At 37.9% G+C, this 19,636-nt stretch overlaps 1 protein-coding gene across 7 annotated transcripts in view; it reads left to right on the plus strand.

Annotated features, from left to right (window-relative positions):
• Positions 1-19,636, plus strand: part of Ankrd28 (ankyrin repeat domain 28) — a 146,534-nt gene that overhangs the window by 87,418 nt on the left and 39,480 nt on the right. For all 7 annotated transcript variants that reach the window (XM_028891267.2, XM_028891269.2, XM_028891271.2 and 4 more), the window contains 4 exons: positions 6,943-7,143; positions 9,321-9,408; positions 11,266-11,408; positions 13,387-13,599. In XM_028891267.2, coding sequence (XP_028747100.1) covers positions 6,943-7,143; positions 9,321-9,408; positions 11,266-11,408; positions 13,387-13,599 — 645 coding nt within the window. The remainder of the gene's footprint in view (positions 1-6,942; positions 7,144-9,320; positions 9,409-11,265; positions 11,409-13,386; positions 13,600-19,636) is intronic.

Genomic DNA, 19,636 nt, shown 5'->3' on the forward strand with positions numbered 1-19,636 from the left:
TTTAAAGGCAAAAATCACAAGGTTACATCATTTAGGGGTGCTAGTACGGGTACAATTCTGATTGCTCAAGTTTTAGAGGCTTTTCAGAATTTCTGTGTTATCTTACTTTGTAGTTTTAACCGGTTGTTTGTCAAACTTTATAGATTACCTCCGGCATTGGGGCATTCTGTGGTTAATCAATTGTTACCCGATAGTCCTTTAAACATCCTAACTTTGTACTTTGACCAACTCCAGCACGGGGGCATTCTATGGTTAATCAGTTGCTACCAGATGGCTCTTCAAACATCCTGACTTTGTCCTGGGACTTATATCAGCAGCTCTGAGAATTTTGAAACTCAGGGCTGTTTCAAGCTGGGGTGAGGGGCTTGCTTGAAATGGGGGTGCTTTGGCTCTTCAGTGTATATCGATTCTTTTCCCTCAGATACCCCATGCCAGATGTAGTGTCTTCCCCCAGGACTCTGGGAGGAATCCTCTCAGGGCAGGTCCCTAGGAAAATTCTGTTACTCCATGTGAATTAGTTAGATATATCTTATAGCAATTTTGAAAAGAATGGTGGTCAGTTAGTATCCTCTTTCTCCTAGATAAAACTCCCAAGGGGCAGTTTTACAAAACTTGAATAGTATGTCTTGTAAGTGATAGAATTAAGTTCTTTTTATGTGCCCAGGACTGAGAGCTGAGTAATATAGTAGTTCTATTTTTAATTTTTTTAAGGAACCTCCAAGCTGATATCCATAATGGCAGTATTCATTTTCACCTCCAGCAGTGAATATGGGTTCCTCTTTCTCCATATCCTTCCCAACATTTGTTGACTGACAAGCAGAGCCAATGAGCTGTGAGCTTGACCAGCATCTGCTGGGAGGTCCCTCAGCTATGTCACAGCTGGAGTGTGGCCCTGTTGGAAGTTCCAGAAAGTCCTTGAGCACTGGCCAGGGGCCTGTTCTGACAGGTGGGCCTGTGTGAACTCATCAGCTGTGCAAGCAATTTGAAAGTGAAATTAGACTCTCAAGCCAGAGTCACACAGTGGCCAGTCTCAAAGTCCTTTGCAGATGGGGATCAGCACAGTGGCTTGAAGTGCCCTCTCTCAGGGAGCACAGTAAGATCCAGGGCCACCTCCAGTTTTTGTGCTGTTCCAGTTGGCATTAGCTTTGCACTCTCAGGGCTCACAGCTTAGGGTTGGTTCATTAACACATCAGAGAGCCTCCCTTAGGCTTGACTCCTCTCTGAGTTGCCTTGGGACTGGCTGTTTAACACAGCGTGCACACGTGACATTCTTCAAATTCACACACAAAATCAATTTTACACAAGATGGTTTAAGTTATGTTCCCAGCACTGTCAGATTTATTTATTTAGATTTATTTACTTTGATTTTATGTGTCTGAGTGTTTTGCCTGCAGAGGCCAGATGAGAACCTTAGTCTGTAGCATGAAATCTAATTGTTAATATAATAAAAAACCCAGAACCAGATTTTGGGGTGAAACTGAATGATCAGAGAAGCAGAACAAGCCACAGCCAACCTCACCTCACCAACTCCTCAGCTTGATCCTGTCTCCTCAGACTGAAAGCCTCTGAGCCCTCACCCAAAAGGATCTCAGTTGAACTGCTTTATTGGTCCCCTAGATCTGGAGTTACAGATGATTATTGTAAGCTGCCATGTGGGTGCTCAGATCCAAACTGGGGTCTTCTGCAAGAGCAGCAAATACTCTTTAACCTCTGAGCCCTCTCTCTAGCCCCTGTTGTTAGTTTTCTTGTTGATGAGTTGGGGTAAGAGTAGTTTTAATTTGTGTTTCCCTGATGGTTAGAGATACTGAATACTTTTTAAAATCAGTTACTGGCCATCTGTGTAAGATGAATCTTAAAAAGGTCTTATTAATTAAAAACCCAGAGCCAGATATTGGAGTGAAAACTGAGAGATCAGAGAAGGAGAAAGAAGCCAGCCACATTCTTACCCCTAGAAAATCCTCAGCCTAAGAGACAGCTACTTCCTGTATACTCACACCTATAAACCCTTTCTTGTGCCCTGCCCTCTTACTTCCTCTCTCTGCTCAGCTTCTTCTTTCCACCCAGCTCTATCACTTCCTGTCTGTACAGACCTCCAGACCTCTATGGTTAACTAGTGCTGGGATTAAAGGCATGTGACACCACGCCTAGTTCTGTGCCCAGTGTGGCCTTGAACTCATAGAGATCTGGCTAAATCTCTGCCTCCCAAATGCTAGGATTAAAGGCATGTGCTACCACTGCCTGGGCTCTGTGTTTAATACAGTGGCTGGCTTTTTCCTCTGATCTTTATGTAAGCTTTATTTATTTGAGCACAAATAAAATATCACCATATATCTGAGTCTCTCTGTTTGAAAACTGCTCAGTTTACTTGCCCATTTGTTGATTGGCAGTTTTATTTCCCTAGTATTTAATTTATCCAGTTCTTTGTAAATTCTGGATATTGGCCCCTTGTGTAAAGTGTAGCTGAAAAGATTTTCTCTCTTCTTTGCTGTTTCCTCTGTTGATAGTTTCTTTTGCTAATAGTTAAATTTTTATATAGTCTCATCTGTTGATACTTAAGGCTAGTTCCTGTACTGATGGTGTTTATTCAGAAAGTTCTTGATAAACCTAGCATCTTGAAGGGTATTTATCTGTTTTCTTTTATTTTAATGTTTCAGGTTTAAAATTAAGGGATTTGATCCAATTTTGAATTTTTTTTTTTTGTGGTCTGATTGTTCTTTATTTTATATCTAGAATCCACTTATGAGTGAGTACATACCATGACTGTCTTTCTGGGTTTGGGTTACATCACTCAGGATGATTTTTTCTAGTTCTATCCATTTGCCTGCAGATTTCATGCTTTCATTGTTTTTCTCTGCTGAGTAGTACTCCATTGTGTATATGTACCACATTTTTTTAGTCCATTCTTCCGTTGATGGGCATCTAGGTTGTTTCCAGGTTCTGGCTATTACAAATAGTGCTGCTATGAACATAGCTGAGCATGTATCTTTATGGTGTGAATCAGCATTCCTTGGGTATATGCCCAAGAGTGGGATGGCTGGGTCTTGAGGTAGTTCGATTCCTAATTTTCTGAGAAACAGCCATACTGATTTCCACAGTGGTTGTACAAGCTTACATTCCCACCAACAGTGGAGGAGTGTTGCCTTTGCTCCACATCCTCTCCAACATTGACTGTCATTGGTGTTTTTGATCGTAGCCATTCTGACAGGTGTAAGGTGGTATCTCAGAGTTGTTTTGATGAATTGATTTTTTTTTTAGCAAGGTGAAAAATTAATCTGATTTCATTCTACTGCAGATAAGATATCCAATTTTGAGAGCACTATTTGTTGAATAGGCTATCTTTTTTTCAAATACATGCTTTTTGTCTCTATTGTCAAAATTAAGTGGGCATAGCTTTGTCTTTTATTTCTGGGTCCTTGTAGCAGGAATCTTAAAAGTACTTATTAATAAAATCAAACCTGAGGCCAGTTATTGGGGTCAATGCTGGGAGGTCAGAGAGACAGAACAAGCCACAGCTATCTCACCTCGCCGGATTCTCAGCTGGTCTTGTCTCCTCAGACTGGAGGCCTCTGAGTCCTCATCTGGAATGGGTCTCAGCTGAATTACTGCTCAAAAGCCTGAAGCTTAACCAGGCCAAATGCTTAACCAGCCAAAAACTTCTAGTTTCTGGTTCTCACGCCTTATATATCTTTCTGCTTTCTACCACCACTCCCTGGGATTAAAGGCTGGCTTTCTGGGATTAAAGGCGTGTGTCACCATGCTTGGCTATTTCCAATGTGGCCTTGAACTCACAGAGATCCAGAGGGATTTCTATCTCTGGAATGCTAGGATTAAAGGTGTGAGTGCCACCATTTTCTAGCCTTTGTATTTAGTGGCTGTCTGTTCTCTGACCCCAGATAAATTTATTAGAGTACACAATATTTTGGGGAACACAATACCACACCACAGGTCCTCCTTTCTGTTGGTTCTCCTTCCTGTTTTTGTGCCAGTAGGAGACTGTTTTTTATCACTATACTGATGATAAAGTTTGGGAGCAGGTATTGTCATAATCCAGCAGTGTTCTTACTCCTTAGGATTACTTTGGCTATCTGTACTCCTTTGTGGTTCCATGTGATTCTTTAATTGTTTTTTCTAAATATATTCAGTGTGACAGTATACTTACTGATTTGTTTATGTGATCTGTGAATGTATCAGATTTTTGATAATTACAGTAAATGTGTATATTTTTGATATTATAGCAATTTCCACAATATTAATTCTGCCAGTCCAAGAGTATGGAAGGTCTTTCCATCATCTAGTACCTTCTGTGATTTCCTTTTTCAATGTCTTGAAGTTTTTGTTGTTTGGAAGTCTTTTTATTTTTTGACTAGGTTATATTCCTAAATATTTCAGGTTTTTTGGAGTTATTTTGAATGGAATATTTTTATAATTTATTTCTCTGAGAGTACTTTGTTGGAAAATATGAGGGCCACTGGGATATATTTTTTTGTGTTGTTTTTTTTTATTCTGCAACTTTATTGTGTTTACTAGATCACAAAGATTTCTAGTAAACTATATAGTACTTCTTAAGTCAAGGATCATGCCATCTACAAATAAAAATAATTTGACTTCTTCCTTCCTTATTTTTATCTATCTTCTGTGTCTTTCTTTTGCTATAACTAAGACTTTGAGTACTGTATCAAATAAGAGAGGGGAGATTGGGCATTCTTATGTCTTATTCCTGATTTTAGAGGAAATGCTCTCAGTTTTTCTCCATTTAATATAATGTATGTTATAAGTTGGTTGTATATACTCTATTAATTTGAAGTATATTCCATCTGTTCCTAATATCTCCAAAACTTTATCATGAAGGTATAATGTATTTTGTCAAATATCTTCTTAAAATCAGTCAAAATGATTATGTGGTTTCCGTCCTTAAATTCATTTATATGGTGTATTATATTTATTAATTTATATATGTGAACCAACATTGCCTTTCTGGGATGAAGCCCACTTGGTCATAATACATAATCTCCTTAATATAATATGTTCCTGAATTCTTTTTGCCAAGTATTTTTCTGAGAATTTTTGTATCTATCTTCATTAAAGAAACTGGTCAGTAGTTTTATTGTTGTTCTTGTGTCTTTATCTGGTTTGGGCATCAGAGTAATACTCACTTCATAGAATAAATTTGGTAGTGCTCCTTCATCTTCTGTTTTGTGGAAAAAGTTAAGAATTGGTAAGAGATCTTTCTTGAAAGTTTAATAGAATTCAGCAGTGAATCAGCTTTTTGGACTTTTCTTTGATGGGAGGACTTTGACTATGTCTTCAATCTCATTACTTGTAATGAGTCTCTTTGCATTATTGATATCATCTAAGTTTATTTTTTTAGGTGATATACATTTAGAAAATCTATTTCTTCTGAGTTATCTAGCTTTTTAGAGTCTAATTTTTCAAAATGGTCCTACTAATGTTCTATATTTTGCTGGAGTCTCTTATGATGACACTCTTTTGATCTAACAACCAATTCTGATTGATTTTGTGTTTTGTTATTTTAATTTTTATTTCTTTAATTTATTCCCTAATCTTTATTATTTCTTGCCATCCACAGAGATATTTGCACTCCCATGTTTATTGTTGCTTTATTCACTATAGCAAGGAAATGAAAGGAACCTAGTTATTCATCAAGAGATGGATGGATAATTAAAATCTGATACAAATGGAATATTATTCAACTCTAAAGAAAAATAAAATCACAATTTGCAGAAAAATTGATGAACTTACAATATGTAATCTTAATTGAGGTCAAACAGTTTCAGAAAGAAAAAATACTGCATGTTTTTCCTCATGTGGACTCTAGTCTATAATTTATATATTTATATAATGTATATAAACAAACAATGTGTATACAGTATAACATGTAAGAATGAGAACAAGAAAGGGTAAATGTTAGGTGGTGAGGAAGGGGGGAAGCAGGTATAGGACACAAACTATGAAAGAATATAAAGCTCATTGTTTTTCTAGTTTAGCTCTCATGGATTTGGGATGGAGGTTGTGGTAAATTAAATGCATAAAATAATAATTGATGTTGAAAGTAAGATTTATTGTGAAGTTCCACAGCTTCAGGATGACTCTTCTAACCATGAAGTTCATGCAATTTGGAGTCTGGCTGACTTCTTTGTGTGACTTTTTTTTATTTGCAAGTTCTTGAAAATAAAGTTTTAATTATTTTAAAAAGTCATAATATTGAGATTCTGTTCTAGTTCTGTTGCTTTTCATTTTCATATGTGTTTTTGTACTTACCTACTAAAGATAAGATTATCACTGTAAGGAGACAGTTTTGCTGTTTTAATTATGATTATATTGCTTAATGCCAGTGACATGCTAAATTCCTGGAATCCTGCATACATCTGCTTTATAAAAGTGATAGTGTAAGGTTCCCATATGCTTCTAAGGAGATGAATTTCTCGGTATAGTAATGCTTAAGTTGTTTCAGTAGTAACATTCATGTTAAATAGAATTGCAATAAAGACCTTTTATGTACTAATTTAATGAGCCAGACCTAGTGTTTTTTTTCACTTGGTAAAATGTAATGCATAATTCTTTGAGAGATGAGAAATGTCTTTTTAAGTTTCTGTATGTTTAATATTAAATAATAAATCTAATTTAAGCTATATGTGTATGCTAATGTATTTTGCTAATAAGAAACAAGATATGAACACTTAATGAAAAACATGCATTTGTTTTTTTTTCTTATACATTTTAATAGAGTGCTGTGCTTTTAGTGAGAAAAGAGAATATTTTATCAAGATACATCTTTTTATGGTTCTAAGTACTATCTTTAAATTCAAAATACTTTCTTAAATTCCCATACTTATTGTGAGCTCCTTCAAAACTTTTATTTTCTCCATATGACTACATCTTCATAATTTCTAAAAGTATTCACTTCTCTTGTTTATATTTTAGGAAGCAGTTCAGATACTTTTGAAGCATTCTGCCGATGTTAATGCTCGAGACAAAAATTGGCAGACCCCTTTACATATAGCTGCTGCTAATAAAGCTGTAAAGTGCGCCGAGTCTTTGGTACCTCTTCTGAGTAATGTGAACGTATCGGATCGAGCAGGGAGAACTGCATTACATCATGCAGCTTTCAGTGGGCATGGCGAGGTAGGTGCATTCAATTAGAAACTGATTGTCTTTCTTCCAGCCTTCGGGTATTAATGAATTTGCCTTCTTTTAATTCATTCAGTTCATAGGAAAAACAAACAGAATTTGCCAGCTTTTTTCTTTTTCAGTGATATAAATGTTCTCAAATTTAAAAATTTACTTAGTACTTAATACACATACACTAGAATTTCACAATGACCTAGAATGACAGCATTGTCAGCTCTACGATAACAAGAGATGTATTCTGTCATTGTCTACAAAGTACAGTGAGATAGCAATTTCACTGTTCTTTCAGAAGGAAGGATAATAGCAAAGAAAGGCAGTGTTTAGAAATGATGCTTTCTTCTAGTTTGTATTGAGATAATTCCTTAGTGACAGAACCAGTGAAATAAAACAGATTAAGAAAATAGTTAGGCTGGAGAGATGGCTCAGTGGTTAAGAGCACTGGCTGCTCTTCCAGAGGTCCTGAGTTTAATTTCCAGCAACCACATGGAGGCTCACAACCATCTGTAATGAGATCTGATGCCCCTTGTGGTGTGTAGGCAGACATTCAGGCAGAACACTATAAATAAATAAATCTTTTTTTTTTTTTTTGTTTTTCGAGACAGGGTTTCTCTGTGTAGCTTTGCGCCTTTCCTGGAACTCACTTGGTAGCCCAGGCTGGCCTTGAACTCACAGAGATCCGCCTGCCTCTGCCTCCCAAGTGCTGGGATTATAGGCGTGTGCCACCACCGCCCGGCCCAAATAAATAAATCTTTTTAAGAAAAGAAAATAAGTCACCACAGAGCTGGGGAGATGACTCAGGCCATAAGTACTTTCTATGCAAGCATAAGGGAGGACCTGAGTTCATATCCCTAGCACCCACATAAAGAGTAGGTGTGGTGGTACACACCTATAACCCAGCCAAATCTCTGCAACTTGTTGATCAACCTGCCTATCCAAACTGGTAAACTCCAGGTGAGAGACCCTGTCTTAAAAAAAAAAGTTGGAGTGCTAGGCAAAGGTGGCACATGTCTTTAATCCCAGCACTTAGGGAAGCAGGCAAATCTCTTCTTGAGTTCAAGGCCAGCCTGGTCTACAGAGTGACTTCCAGGACAGCCAAGGCTACAACAGAGAAACCCTGCCTCAAAAAACAAAAAAAAAAAAAATAATAATAATAATAATAATAATAATAATAAAAAGGTGGGGCATGGTGGAGGAAAACACCCAATATCAATCTGGTCTACACACACACACAAACAGGTATACACTACACACAAAATAGTTAATCTTTCAAGCATTTGTAAGCCTAGCTGAACCAGAGTTAGAGGAACCTTTGTCCAACCTCCCCTTCTCCCCCTCCCCCGCCTTCCTTCTTTCCTTCTGTTCTTTCTTTCTTTTTTGTACTATTGTTCTTACTCTCTTTACTTCCCTTTCTTAATTTAAGATGAAATATTACTATGTTCCAAACTCCTGAACTCCAGGCTGTCCTCCTACCTCAGCCTCTTCTAAGCAGCTGAAACAATGTACCCAAATCCTAGTCCTAGTATGCAGACAAAAGAACACAAATTTTTTGAATGGCCTTTGCAAGATTTTGCAGCTGGAAACCTAGTAGCCTTGTTGTTCTTTTCATTTTAATGCTCTGAATTCTTGATCAACTGTAGCATAGATCACAAGAGAGAAACAATCATAAATATTATATTATTATTGATTCACTATGAGATAATAGACTTTGTAAATATTGAATTTGAAATAAAGACTTTAAAATGTAAAATTTGAAAATAGACTGTAATACTTTGATTTAAACATAGTAGATCTACCATGAGGGATAAAATTAAATTTCAGACATTACTGGTACGAGACAGTTCTTTACATTCTAATAATACTTTAGGCTATTAATAGCAACACAACTTCTATTTAAGTATTCCATCTTTAGACTTGCAAGGTTTGTACTTACTTAGATGTTCATAAAATACTGAGTTGCAAAGTGGCCTCTTAAAAGAAGCTGCAGCCTGACTTTAGTAACACAGTGAACTCCCTCCCATGTTATCATATTAAATGTCCTTCGATATTTATCAATATTCAATTTAGTTCCTTTCTACAACTTCAGTGATTCAGTACTAGAGAAATCAAGTTAAATAATCACAGGGCATATTTATAAACAATTCTACTTCTGAAACTGTTTACTTTTATTCCAGATGGTCAAACTACTCCTGTCCAGAGGTGCCAATATTAATGCTTTTGACAAGAAAGATAGACGTGCCATCCATTGGGCAGCATATATGGGTATATACTTTTTAAATTTACTTTTGACAATATATTTAGGGGAAATAATGCATTTTGGGTTTGGCATTTATGAAACTTTTTTAAGTATAGCAATAAGTTATATAATATGTGAGGTTGCTGCCCAAACAGAACAAGTAGAAGTTAAGTTTTACTACAACAGTACACTGGATCTAGTTTATAAAACTAAATGAAACGAGACATCTCAGATGGTTTCCTGGGATATTTAACTTAAGATGGGTGTTTACTAAAAGCTCGTTCTCATATCCATTCTTCTTTTTATTGGGTTTTTAAAGTGTAAGTTGTAAAGATGAATTGAGAAGCACCTTATTAAAATCTGGAGGTATAGCTGAAGTGATACTGTGTTTTGCCTTGCATGCACAAGGCCTTGGGTTCAATCTCCATCACTGCAAAAAAAAAAAAAAACTAAACCTATTATGAGCTAAGCACTGTGTGTGTGTGTGTGTGTGTGTGTGTTCATGTTCGTACATGTACATGTGTGTTAGGTCAACTTCCAGTGTCATTCCTGAGGAGCTATCTGCCTTCTTTTCTGACTGGGGCCTTTGACTGGGACCTAGGGTTATATTAGACTGGCTGGCCAGAAAGCTCCAGAGATTTTTTGTTTCTGCCTTCCCAACACTGGGATTATAAGTGTACAGTCACACTTCTAATGGTACCATTTTGGTCATATACCCTATTTTGATAGCCAAAACCTAAAAATGTGGTCTGACTACCAAAAATAATGGGCCTTTTCTTATATAAGGAAATTTTTTCTTGTGTTAAAGGTAAAATAGCCAGGAGTTCTGCTTCATTCTAAAGTCTGTCACACTGTGTGGAGTTTTATATCCTTAAGTTTTCAATACTTTCCTGAATATTCTATTGTTGGTTATTCATTGAGACAGTTTAAAACTGTGTATGAGCTTTAAAACAACACATTTTGTGTTAAAAAGGTTGGCACAGTCAATGGAGTATAGTGAGCCTTTCACTTTAAAGAAATTAGGTTTGACTTAATAGTTATTTTCATGAAATGAAGGCAGAATAATTTTGTGGCTTGCTTAAAGTTGAGCTTCTAAAATAGTTAAGTGTATGAATCTTAGTCTGGTCCTAGCATGAGTCAGATGTCCTTGATACACTTGATTATGATTTAAAAGGTCTTCTGTGCTTTGGAGTTAGCAGTACATTCTTCATCTACCTTTGTTACTAGAACAGAATACCCATGATTGGGTAGTTTATCCTGAGCAGAATTTTGTTTCCTGTAAGTTTTAGAGCTTTGGAAGTCCAAGATGAAGGTTCTGTCATCTGGTAAATGTTCTCCTTCCACCTGTGTCATGTGCTGACATGACGGAGAACATCACAGAATAAAGGAGAAGAGAGAGACGTTAAATGACCTTTGGGCAGAGGGACAAGATCTAGTCAAGGCTGACACTAGATAAAATAGTAAACAGTATTATTGTTAATTGTTCTCACCACCAAGATTTGTCAAAATTATTCTGAGTTCTTGGATTTTTTTTTCTATCCTCTTGAATTACAGCATGAATTATTAGTCGTCATGCATCATAAACTTAATGTGTTGTTTTACATTTCTTTGGGGGTGGCGGATTTGGTGGTGGTTGTTGTTTCGTGACAGGGTTTCTCTGTGTAGCTTTGGAGTCTGCCCTGGAACTCACTCTGTAGACCAGGCTGGCCTCAAACTCACAGAGATCCGCCTGCCTCTGCCTCCCAAGTGCTGGGGTTAAAGGCGTGCGCCACCACCGCCTGGCCTGTTTTACATTTCTTAAAATGTATTCAGGATATATTTAATAATTTCTATGTGCTGATCTGTTTGGATTCGTTTGCTTATTTTTATAAATGTATCTTCAGGTCACATCGAAGTAGTGAAATTACTTGTGTCTCATGGAGCTGAAGTGACGTGCAAGGATAAGAAGTCTTACACACCTCTTCATGCAGCAGCCTCTAGTGGAATGATCAGTGTAGTCAAATACCTTCTAGATCTTGGAGTTGATGTAAGTATATAGTTTAAGCAGTATAAATTAATGTATTGTTCTGTGTTTTTACTATATTGTCAGAACTTAGGTTTGAAAGATAACAGTAATATCTTTGTCTTTTTACCAAATCTTTTCAAACCTTTAATTAGCTAGTGTCCTGATATGATCAATATATATTGTCTTAGTTAGGGTTACTATTGGCTGTGCTGAAACACCATGACCAAAAGCAAATTGGGGAGGAGAGGGTTTATGTGGCTTATGCTTCCCTATCACTGTTCATCGTTGAAAGAAGTCAGGGCAGAAATCTAGAGGCAGGAGCTGCTTCAGAGGCCATGGAGGATTGCTGCTTACTGATTTGCTTCTTAGAGTTTGCTAAACTCTCTTTCTGTATCACCCAGGAACACCAGCCCAGGAATGGCACCACCCACAATGGGCTGGGCCCTCCACATCAATCATTAATTAAGAAATTGCCCTATAGGTTTGTCTACAGCCTGATCTTATGGAGACAGTTTTCTTGATTGAGGTTCCCTCCTCACAGATGACATATAACACTAACCAATACAATAGGTAATTAGTCAAAATATATAAAGAGTTAAAGCCAATTCCAAAGATGAGTGATTTGCCCAAAGCTTTTTTTTTTCCATCACGTTTCAGGTCCTGTAGCTCTGTTCTTCCGGTTCTCTGGGAACCAGCAGATCAGACACATGTTGATTAGGTAGTTGTGTTATTGTCAGTTTTCTGAGTAGTAAGTCTAACTTTATTTAAGTGACTGTAGCAGATCACATTATCATGGGATTCTGACAAAAGCAAGGGAGGAAGACGAAATACTTATTAATCAAATATACGTATGAGTACTATAAACACTGTAGTAATACCATTCATTTTGATTAGGGAAGAATCCTGCTCACTTGGTATATATTTGATCCCTGAATAAGAATACATGTAGCTTTTATATGACAGTCTTTAGATACATGTCCTTTATTCTCTCTTTTATTATATTTACTCTTTTGGTTTTGGGGACAGTCTCATTGTGTAGCCCAAGTTGGCCTCAAATTTGGAATCCTCCAGTCTCAGCTTTCAAGTGCTTGGGTTATAAGTATATGCCACCATCCCTACCCTAATGTTATTTACTCTTATTGTAGGGGCACGTGGATCAAACCTACTGATTCTTGAAAGTAGTGAGTAAGGAGAAAGAGTGCAAAGAGAGGGAGGCAATAAAGCTGTCAGAAAGTATGTGGTTCTAGTTTAGACAAGACATGCTAGGACTATAGAGGTGCACTGACTGTTTGAGGACTGTGAGAAACACTGTACTGAAAAACGAGGAAGGAAGACATTGAAAATGTGGGAATTGGAAGAAGTTACAAAACACCCAGACATATTGTTGAGTGGGATCCTGAAAAGTACAAGATGGCTAAAAGTTTCATTTTTGTTCACCAATGCCTGTAGCTGTTTCAACCAATTAGCATAATGGACTTAAAAGATCTCTGAAACAGATGAATGAAGCATCCTTGTTTCTGCTCACCATTTGTAATAAATTCTCCCTTAGCTCAAAGACTTTCGAAAATACATTGTTTTCTTTCTTTCTTTTCTTTTTTTTTTTTTTTTTTGGTTTTTCGAGACAAGGTTTCTCTGTGTAGCTTTGCACCTTTCCTGGAACACACTTGGTAGCCCAGGCTGGCCTGGAACTCACAGAGATCCGTCTGCCTCTGCCTCCCGAGTGCTGGAATTAAAGGCATGTGCCACCACCGCCCAGCTGTTTTTATTTTCTTAAAATAACTCTTGTGGAGGAATTTAACATTATATGTGTGAAATACATTCTCTAAATGTATGTAACCATTTAACATTAAATTGCTTATTGTTATGTTTATTATTGTAAGACAACTTAAACATTATAAATCTTATCTTTTATTTATCCCTTTTTCCATAACTGATAATTTAAAATACCCTACAGTAGTAATAGAAGAATTACTTAACATTCACATTTTTTCTCCTGTAGATGAATGAACCCAATGCCTATGGAAACACACCTCTTCATGTGGCCTGTTATAATGGCCAGGACGTTGTTGTGAACGAACTCATAGACTGTGGTGCTAATGTGAATCAGAAGAATGAGAAAGGATTCACTCCTTTGCACTTTGCTGCTGCATCCACACATGGAGCACTGTGTTTAGAACTCCTGGTTAGCAATGGGGCTGACGTCAATATGAAGGTATGAAACAAAGTTAGAACCCATGCTTTCTGTACTTAGTTAACTGTCTAAAACAATATTCATAACACAGACCATCTAGAATTTAAAAGACCTACTGGTGAGCTTAAGAACGTGGAAAAGGCCAGGCGTGGTGGTGCACGCCTTTAATCCAGCTCTCTGGAGGGAGAGGCAGGCAGATCTCTGAGTTGAGGCCAGCAGAGCTGCACAGTGAAACCCTGTCTCTACTGCCAACCAACCCCCCTCAAAAAAATATTAAAAAAAAAAAAACATGGATAAATCTCTAAAATATTATACTGAATCAGGGAACGAATTTAGTACATTTTCCATCTATGCAAGATTCTAGAACAAATGGAATTCTGTTTATTTGGAGTTCCAGAATTTATAGTCAGGGGGCAAATAACAGATCAATTGTTGCCCATGGGAAAGAAGGATCGCCTGGGCAAGGGGCATGAGGAGACCTTACAGGGTAATGGTGCTGCTTTGTACTTGGCAGGCCTTATGAAATGTAGATAAGCACTTGTGGAAACTCACCGGGGTTCTTAAGACTAGTGCACTTACTTCATTATATGTAAACTTTGTGTTAGAAGGGAAACAGTAGGTGTTAAATAATGAATGATACACCCTGATTGTCACATAGTGATTACATTTGTGACTAACTCTAAAGCATCAAATAATTGTATCGATAATGTGATGAAAAACAAGGAGTAAAATGTTGGTGGTAGAGTCCACACATGTATATGGATATTCATGCTTTAATACTGTTTTGAAACTGGTTTCTTTTCTGAAATTTCTGTTATAAAATTTTTCATGGTGTTAGGGTAGAAATATTATCTGTATTTACACGTAAAGAATAGTCATTTGGCTTCTTGTTCATAATTGCTTTTAGCAGTAAGCGTTTTAGAAATATGTTAAAATTCAGGAGTCAAATTTATTTTCACTGTGTAATACTGTGAAAAACACAGGTAACCAAGATTTTAAGCATTATTATTTCATAGTATATAATTATTTTACATTGTTAAAAAGTTTTTTAGTTTGCTCCTGTATCATTCATCATTTACAGTACTTGACAAACCCCATCTTGTGTTACCAAGAAAGCCACAATCAATCAAATTTGAATCATGTAGGATTAGTAGAAATATGTAAGCTTACAAATACTGTTTATAGAGAATTTCTGCTCCTTTTGAACGTGAACGTAGATGAGCACTGCCTTTCTTAATTGAGAACACTAACCTACACAGGAGAAGTGAAGCAGCATTAAGTCTAGTGGGAGTTAGTTCATTCTTTTCTCTCTCAACTGAGGGACAAATTTATTTAGTTCATACTCAGGGAAGGAAGACCAGAAGGTATCATTAAGAGCCTCTAGTATGCTTTGAGCTAAACTGTCTTTTTAAAGTTCTTTTAAATTTTAAATTACTATTTTATGTGTATGGATATTTTGCTTATATACATGCCTGGTGCCCATGGAGGCCAGAAGTGGGAGTCAGATCCCTGGAACTGCAGTTACAATTGTGAGTCACCATTTGGGGGCTGGGAGTCAGACTGGGGTCACAGGTACTCTTAAATGCTGAGCCGTCTCCAGCCCCTAAACTATCCTTTTAAAGAATTTACCGTTAAGGGTTATGGAAATACTCAGTACAGTGGCTTGCCTAGCAGCCACTGGTAAACCTTCTCTTAGAAACAAAGTGGGTGGCTCCTGAGGCACAGCCCAGTGTTGTTCTTTGGCCTCCATGTGCTTGCACATTTCCACTAATTTGCACACACAAACAGGTACACAATGTATACATTTAAAGATAAGCATAATGGCAGACACTGTAATTCTAACACTTGGGAGCTAAGGCAGGAGGATGGTGATTTTGAGCCCACCCTATCTCAATTAAAAACAAAACATCGCCCGGTGGTGGCGTATACATCACATGGTGATTAAGCAGATTTGAAGCCTACACTAGATATCTAAAACTTGCCTAACAATGTATAATAGCCCTTTAAATTCAGTTGTCTGAATTATATTAGTACTGAGTTACATTGAAGTATGTTTCTTAGGTTTTGACTTCTGAAGTCCACCTTGCTGTGAAATTGTACAAAGATTATTGATGGCTCTAGGTTTTCAACCAACAAGAATATTAAGTCTCATTGACTTGTATTTCCTATATTTGTCAAGTCACTGTTTATTGACCACATCCTTAACATTTGACCTGTTAGGGAAACCATTTTACTGATCATTTACTCCCTCCCTGCTACTGCTGTTCTTTCTACCCTTCTCTTTGTTTTGTTGTTCCTAATCTTAACTTGGAAATATAGAAATTGAATTTAAATTTATAATAATTCACTTTCTAAACATTTGATCTTTACAAGAGCAGTAGAAGTAAGTGAATGGGCTTTAAAACGTAATTATGGTCTTGCTTTTATAACTTTCTTACTGTGAGCCTGACTACATTGACTGCTTTGGTTGCATACATACACACCTTCTCCTGCTTGCTGTGTTATTCCATAATTTCCATATGGCTCCCTTCCTTCCCTTATTCCTGTGCTGGCTAGTGTCATGTCAACCTGACATAAGCTGTAGTTATCTGAAAGGAAGGAACCTCACTGGAGAAAATACCTCCAGAAGATACTGCAGTGAGGCATTTTCTTAACTTGTGATTGATGGGGGAGGGCCCAGCCCACTGTGGGTGTTGTCATGCCTGGGCCGGTGGTCCTGGGTTCTGTAGGCGGGCAGGCTGAGCAAGCTAGGGGAAGCAAACCCATAAGCAGCACCCTCCTTGGCTTCTGCATTAGCTCTTGCTTCCAGGTTCCTGTCCTGACTTTGTCGATGATAAACAGTGCTGTGAAAATGTAAACTGAATAAATAAACCATTTTCTCCCAAGTTTTGGGAATGGTGCTTCTGAAAGGATGATACACGGTGCTGGTTGCGGCACTGGTTACCTCGTGGAAAGATCACAGTCACGACAGAACCCATCGTTAGTCTTCGGAGCTTTCTTAGGAGGGAAAAGGGGGAAGGGAAAGAGGAGAGCCAGGCCAGGACAGAGAGAAAGATGGTGGGGTGGGCGAGAGGGGAGCAGAGCAGAGAGAGGGTGGGGTCTGCGTCCAGCTTTTAAGGTGTGTATGTAGTCGCCAGCGCACACTGATGACCTGGAACTGCGCATATGCAGTCATGTAGCTGGAGTGAGGGCAGAATCCTAACATTCCAGACTTTTTGCTTATTATAAAAAAGCAAGTGAATAGGAATAGGGGCGTCGTTTCTCCTGGAAAAACTGCTTCCAGCTGACTTCGTGGGCGTTGGTTGCCTCTTGGGGAGGGTAGGAAAGGGGGCCTTCCAAGGTAGACAGGCGTCCTGGGATGGTGGGTAAGGCTGTCCCACTGCCCTGGAGCCATCCATCCCTCTTGGATTGGCACTCTGTCTGCTTTTGTGTCTGACAGGATGCTGGTGAGACAGGAAAAGCCTGAAGTAGATCCATCATGTAGCTGCAGTGAGGGCAGAATCCTAACAGCTTCACCACAGCAATAGTAGCCCTAACAAAAACAATTTTCCTCCCAGTTTCTGGAGACAGACTCTCATGTAGTCCAGAGTAGCCTTTAACTTGCTATATGCCGAGGTTGGCCTTGCATATATATACATCATAAGTGCTGGGATTATTTATATGTGAGTATAACCACAATGCCTGACTGTCTTTGAGACACTTTTCTTACTACATACCCCAGCATGACCTCAGACTCAGTACTCTTCCTGCTTCAACCTCTTGAGTGCTGAAATTGTGTACAAGACCAAATGCTCTGTTCATCCTTAAGAATAAATTTTTCACCTGGACTTTAATCCCAGCACTCAGGAGGCAGAGGCAGGTGGATCCGTGAATTTGAGGTCAGCCTGGTCTACCAGTGCTACACAGAGAAACTGTCCATTTCCCCTCCTCAAAAAAAAAAAAAATAATAATTTTCGTGCTGGGCAAGGTGATACTCGGGAGGCAGAGGCAGACAGATCTGTGAGTTCAAGGCCAGCCTGGTCTACAGAGTGAGTTCCAGGACAGCCAGCACTATGTAGAGAGACTCTGTCTAAAGAAATAAATAAAAGAAAAGAATAAATTTTTCAACTAAAAAATATCACTAAAGTTTAAGCGTAAAACTACTATAAAATCTGTGACTTTTGTTATTACTGGCTTCTGATAACAACTCCTAGAATGTTGGTTTATTTGCTGGCAAGAAGGCTCAGCGGATCAGGGCACTTGCTGCCAAGCCTCACAACCTGAATTTGATCCCTGGAGCCCACATAATGGAAGTTATAATCCTGCAAGTTGGCTTCTGACCTCTACACTGTGACACATGTACATATATGCACAAAATAAATAATACGTAAATAGATGTAAAAAAATTAACTCCTAGCTTCATTCTAATATGATTTTAGATGATTAAAAACAATCTCTGTATTTTTCTCCATTTCAAAGAGAAATAAATATGCTCTCCTACTGGTGCTAAGGTATATTTTTCAACTGGTAATCTTAATCTTTTCTTCCTTGGAATATTTAAGAATACCTTCTATAATAGTATGTAGAAAGTAAAAATATTTTAATTAATGTTTTCTGTATGCTTATACAAGCCCATTTCCTTTTTTTTAATAATTTATTTTTATTTTATGTGCATTGTTGTTCTGCCTGTATGCATGTCTGTGTGGGGATGTCAGATCTTGTAGTTACAGACAGATGTAAGCTGCCATGTGGGTGCTAGGAATTGAACTCATGACCTCTGGAAGAGCAGTCTGTGCTCTTAACCTCTGAGCCATCTCTCCAGTCCCACAATTCCATTTCTTAAGGGCTAGAAGACAAAGTGAAATTCTTTCATCTCAGGTTGTATGTTTCCTCACTTATAAAACAGAAATAATAGTGTATTTTTACACCAGTTTTTTTATATTTGTATACTTAAAAGTGTGTGTGTGTGTGTGTGTGTGTGTGTTCATGCATGTGGAGGTTAAAGGACAACTTGCAGGATTAAGTCTCTTCTTCCACCATGTGTATCCAGAGATCAAACTGAACTCATCAGTGAAATGAAGCACAAAAAGGTCACGGTCACGACAGAACCCAGTATTATTTTAGAGCTTTATTGGGGGAGTGGGGCGTGAAGACAAGAGAACCAGACCTGGAGAGGGAAGCATGTGCAGAGAGAGGGGAGATGGAGGGGAGAGAGAGAGAGAACAGGGTCTGAGTCATGGCTCTTTAAGGCGCAGATGGGCTTACAGAGCCATGCCACACATGCGCAGATTGTGTGACCACACTGAATGTCCGTGATCACCAGCACACACTGATGACTAAGACGCAAGACCCTTTAGTTAACTACTGAACTGCTCATGTGCAGTCATGCAGCTGGAGTGAGGGCAGAATTTTAACAATCAGACTTGGCAGCAAGCTGTTTTTCCCAGTAGGCCATCTTTCTGGCCTAAAAATAATAGTGTTTATCTCATAGGGTTGTGAGGATTAAATGACTGGCATATATGAACTATTTCAAAATTATACCTAAAACATATTTACAATACTTAAAAATGTTAACTGAAGTTATATCTTTCTTTTTTTGTGTGTTTTCGAGACAGGGTTTCTCTGTGTAGCTTTGCACCTTCCCTGGAACTCGCTTTGGAGACCAGGCTGGCCTCGAACTCACAGAGATCCTCCTGCCTCTGCCTCCTGAGTGCTGGGATTAAAGGCATTCGCCACCACCGTCCAGCCTAGTTATATCTTTCATATTTCACTGTATTATGAATCCTGTTTTCATTATACATTTTTATTCACTTTGCTTCTTGTCTATAAAAAAAATGGCTGTAAAATATCAACACTGAGTTGGAATTTACCACATAGTGAACACTTTTGAAAACATAAAACTAGAATGCTTTTGTTAAATACCTTTGTGCTTTTTTTTCGTCCTAGTTAAAGGAATAAAATAAAAAGTATAAGTATGCTATGTAAGCAGTTTTAGACTGTGCAACAGACCTATAAGGTGTAGATAGTATTGTCCTCATTTTCAGTTGAGGAAGTAAAGGCTCAAGAAAGTTAGCAACTT

The sequence above is a fragment of the Peromyscus leucopus genome, chromosome 9 (genome assembly GCF_004664715.2).
Source record: "Peromyscus leucopus breed LL Stock chromosome 9, UCI_PerLeu_2.1, whole genome shotgun sequence".
Lineage (NCBI taxonomy): Eukaryota > Metazoa > Chordata > Mammalia > Rodentia > Cricetidae > Peromyscus > Peromyscus leucopus.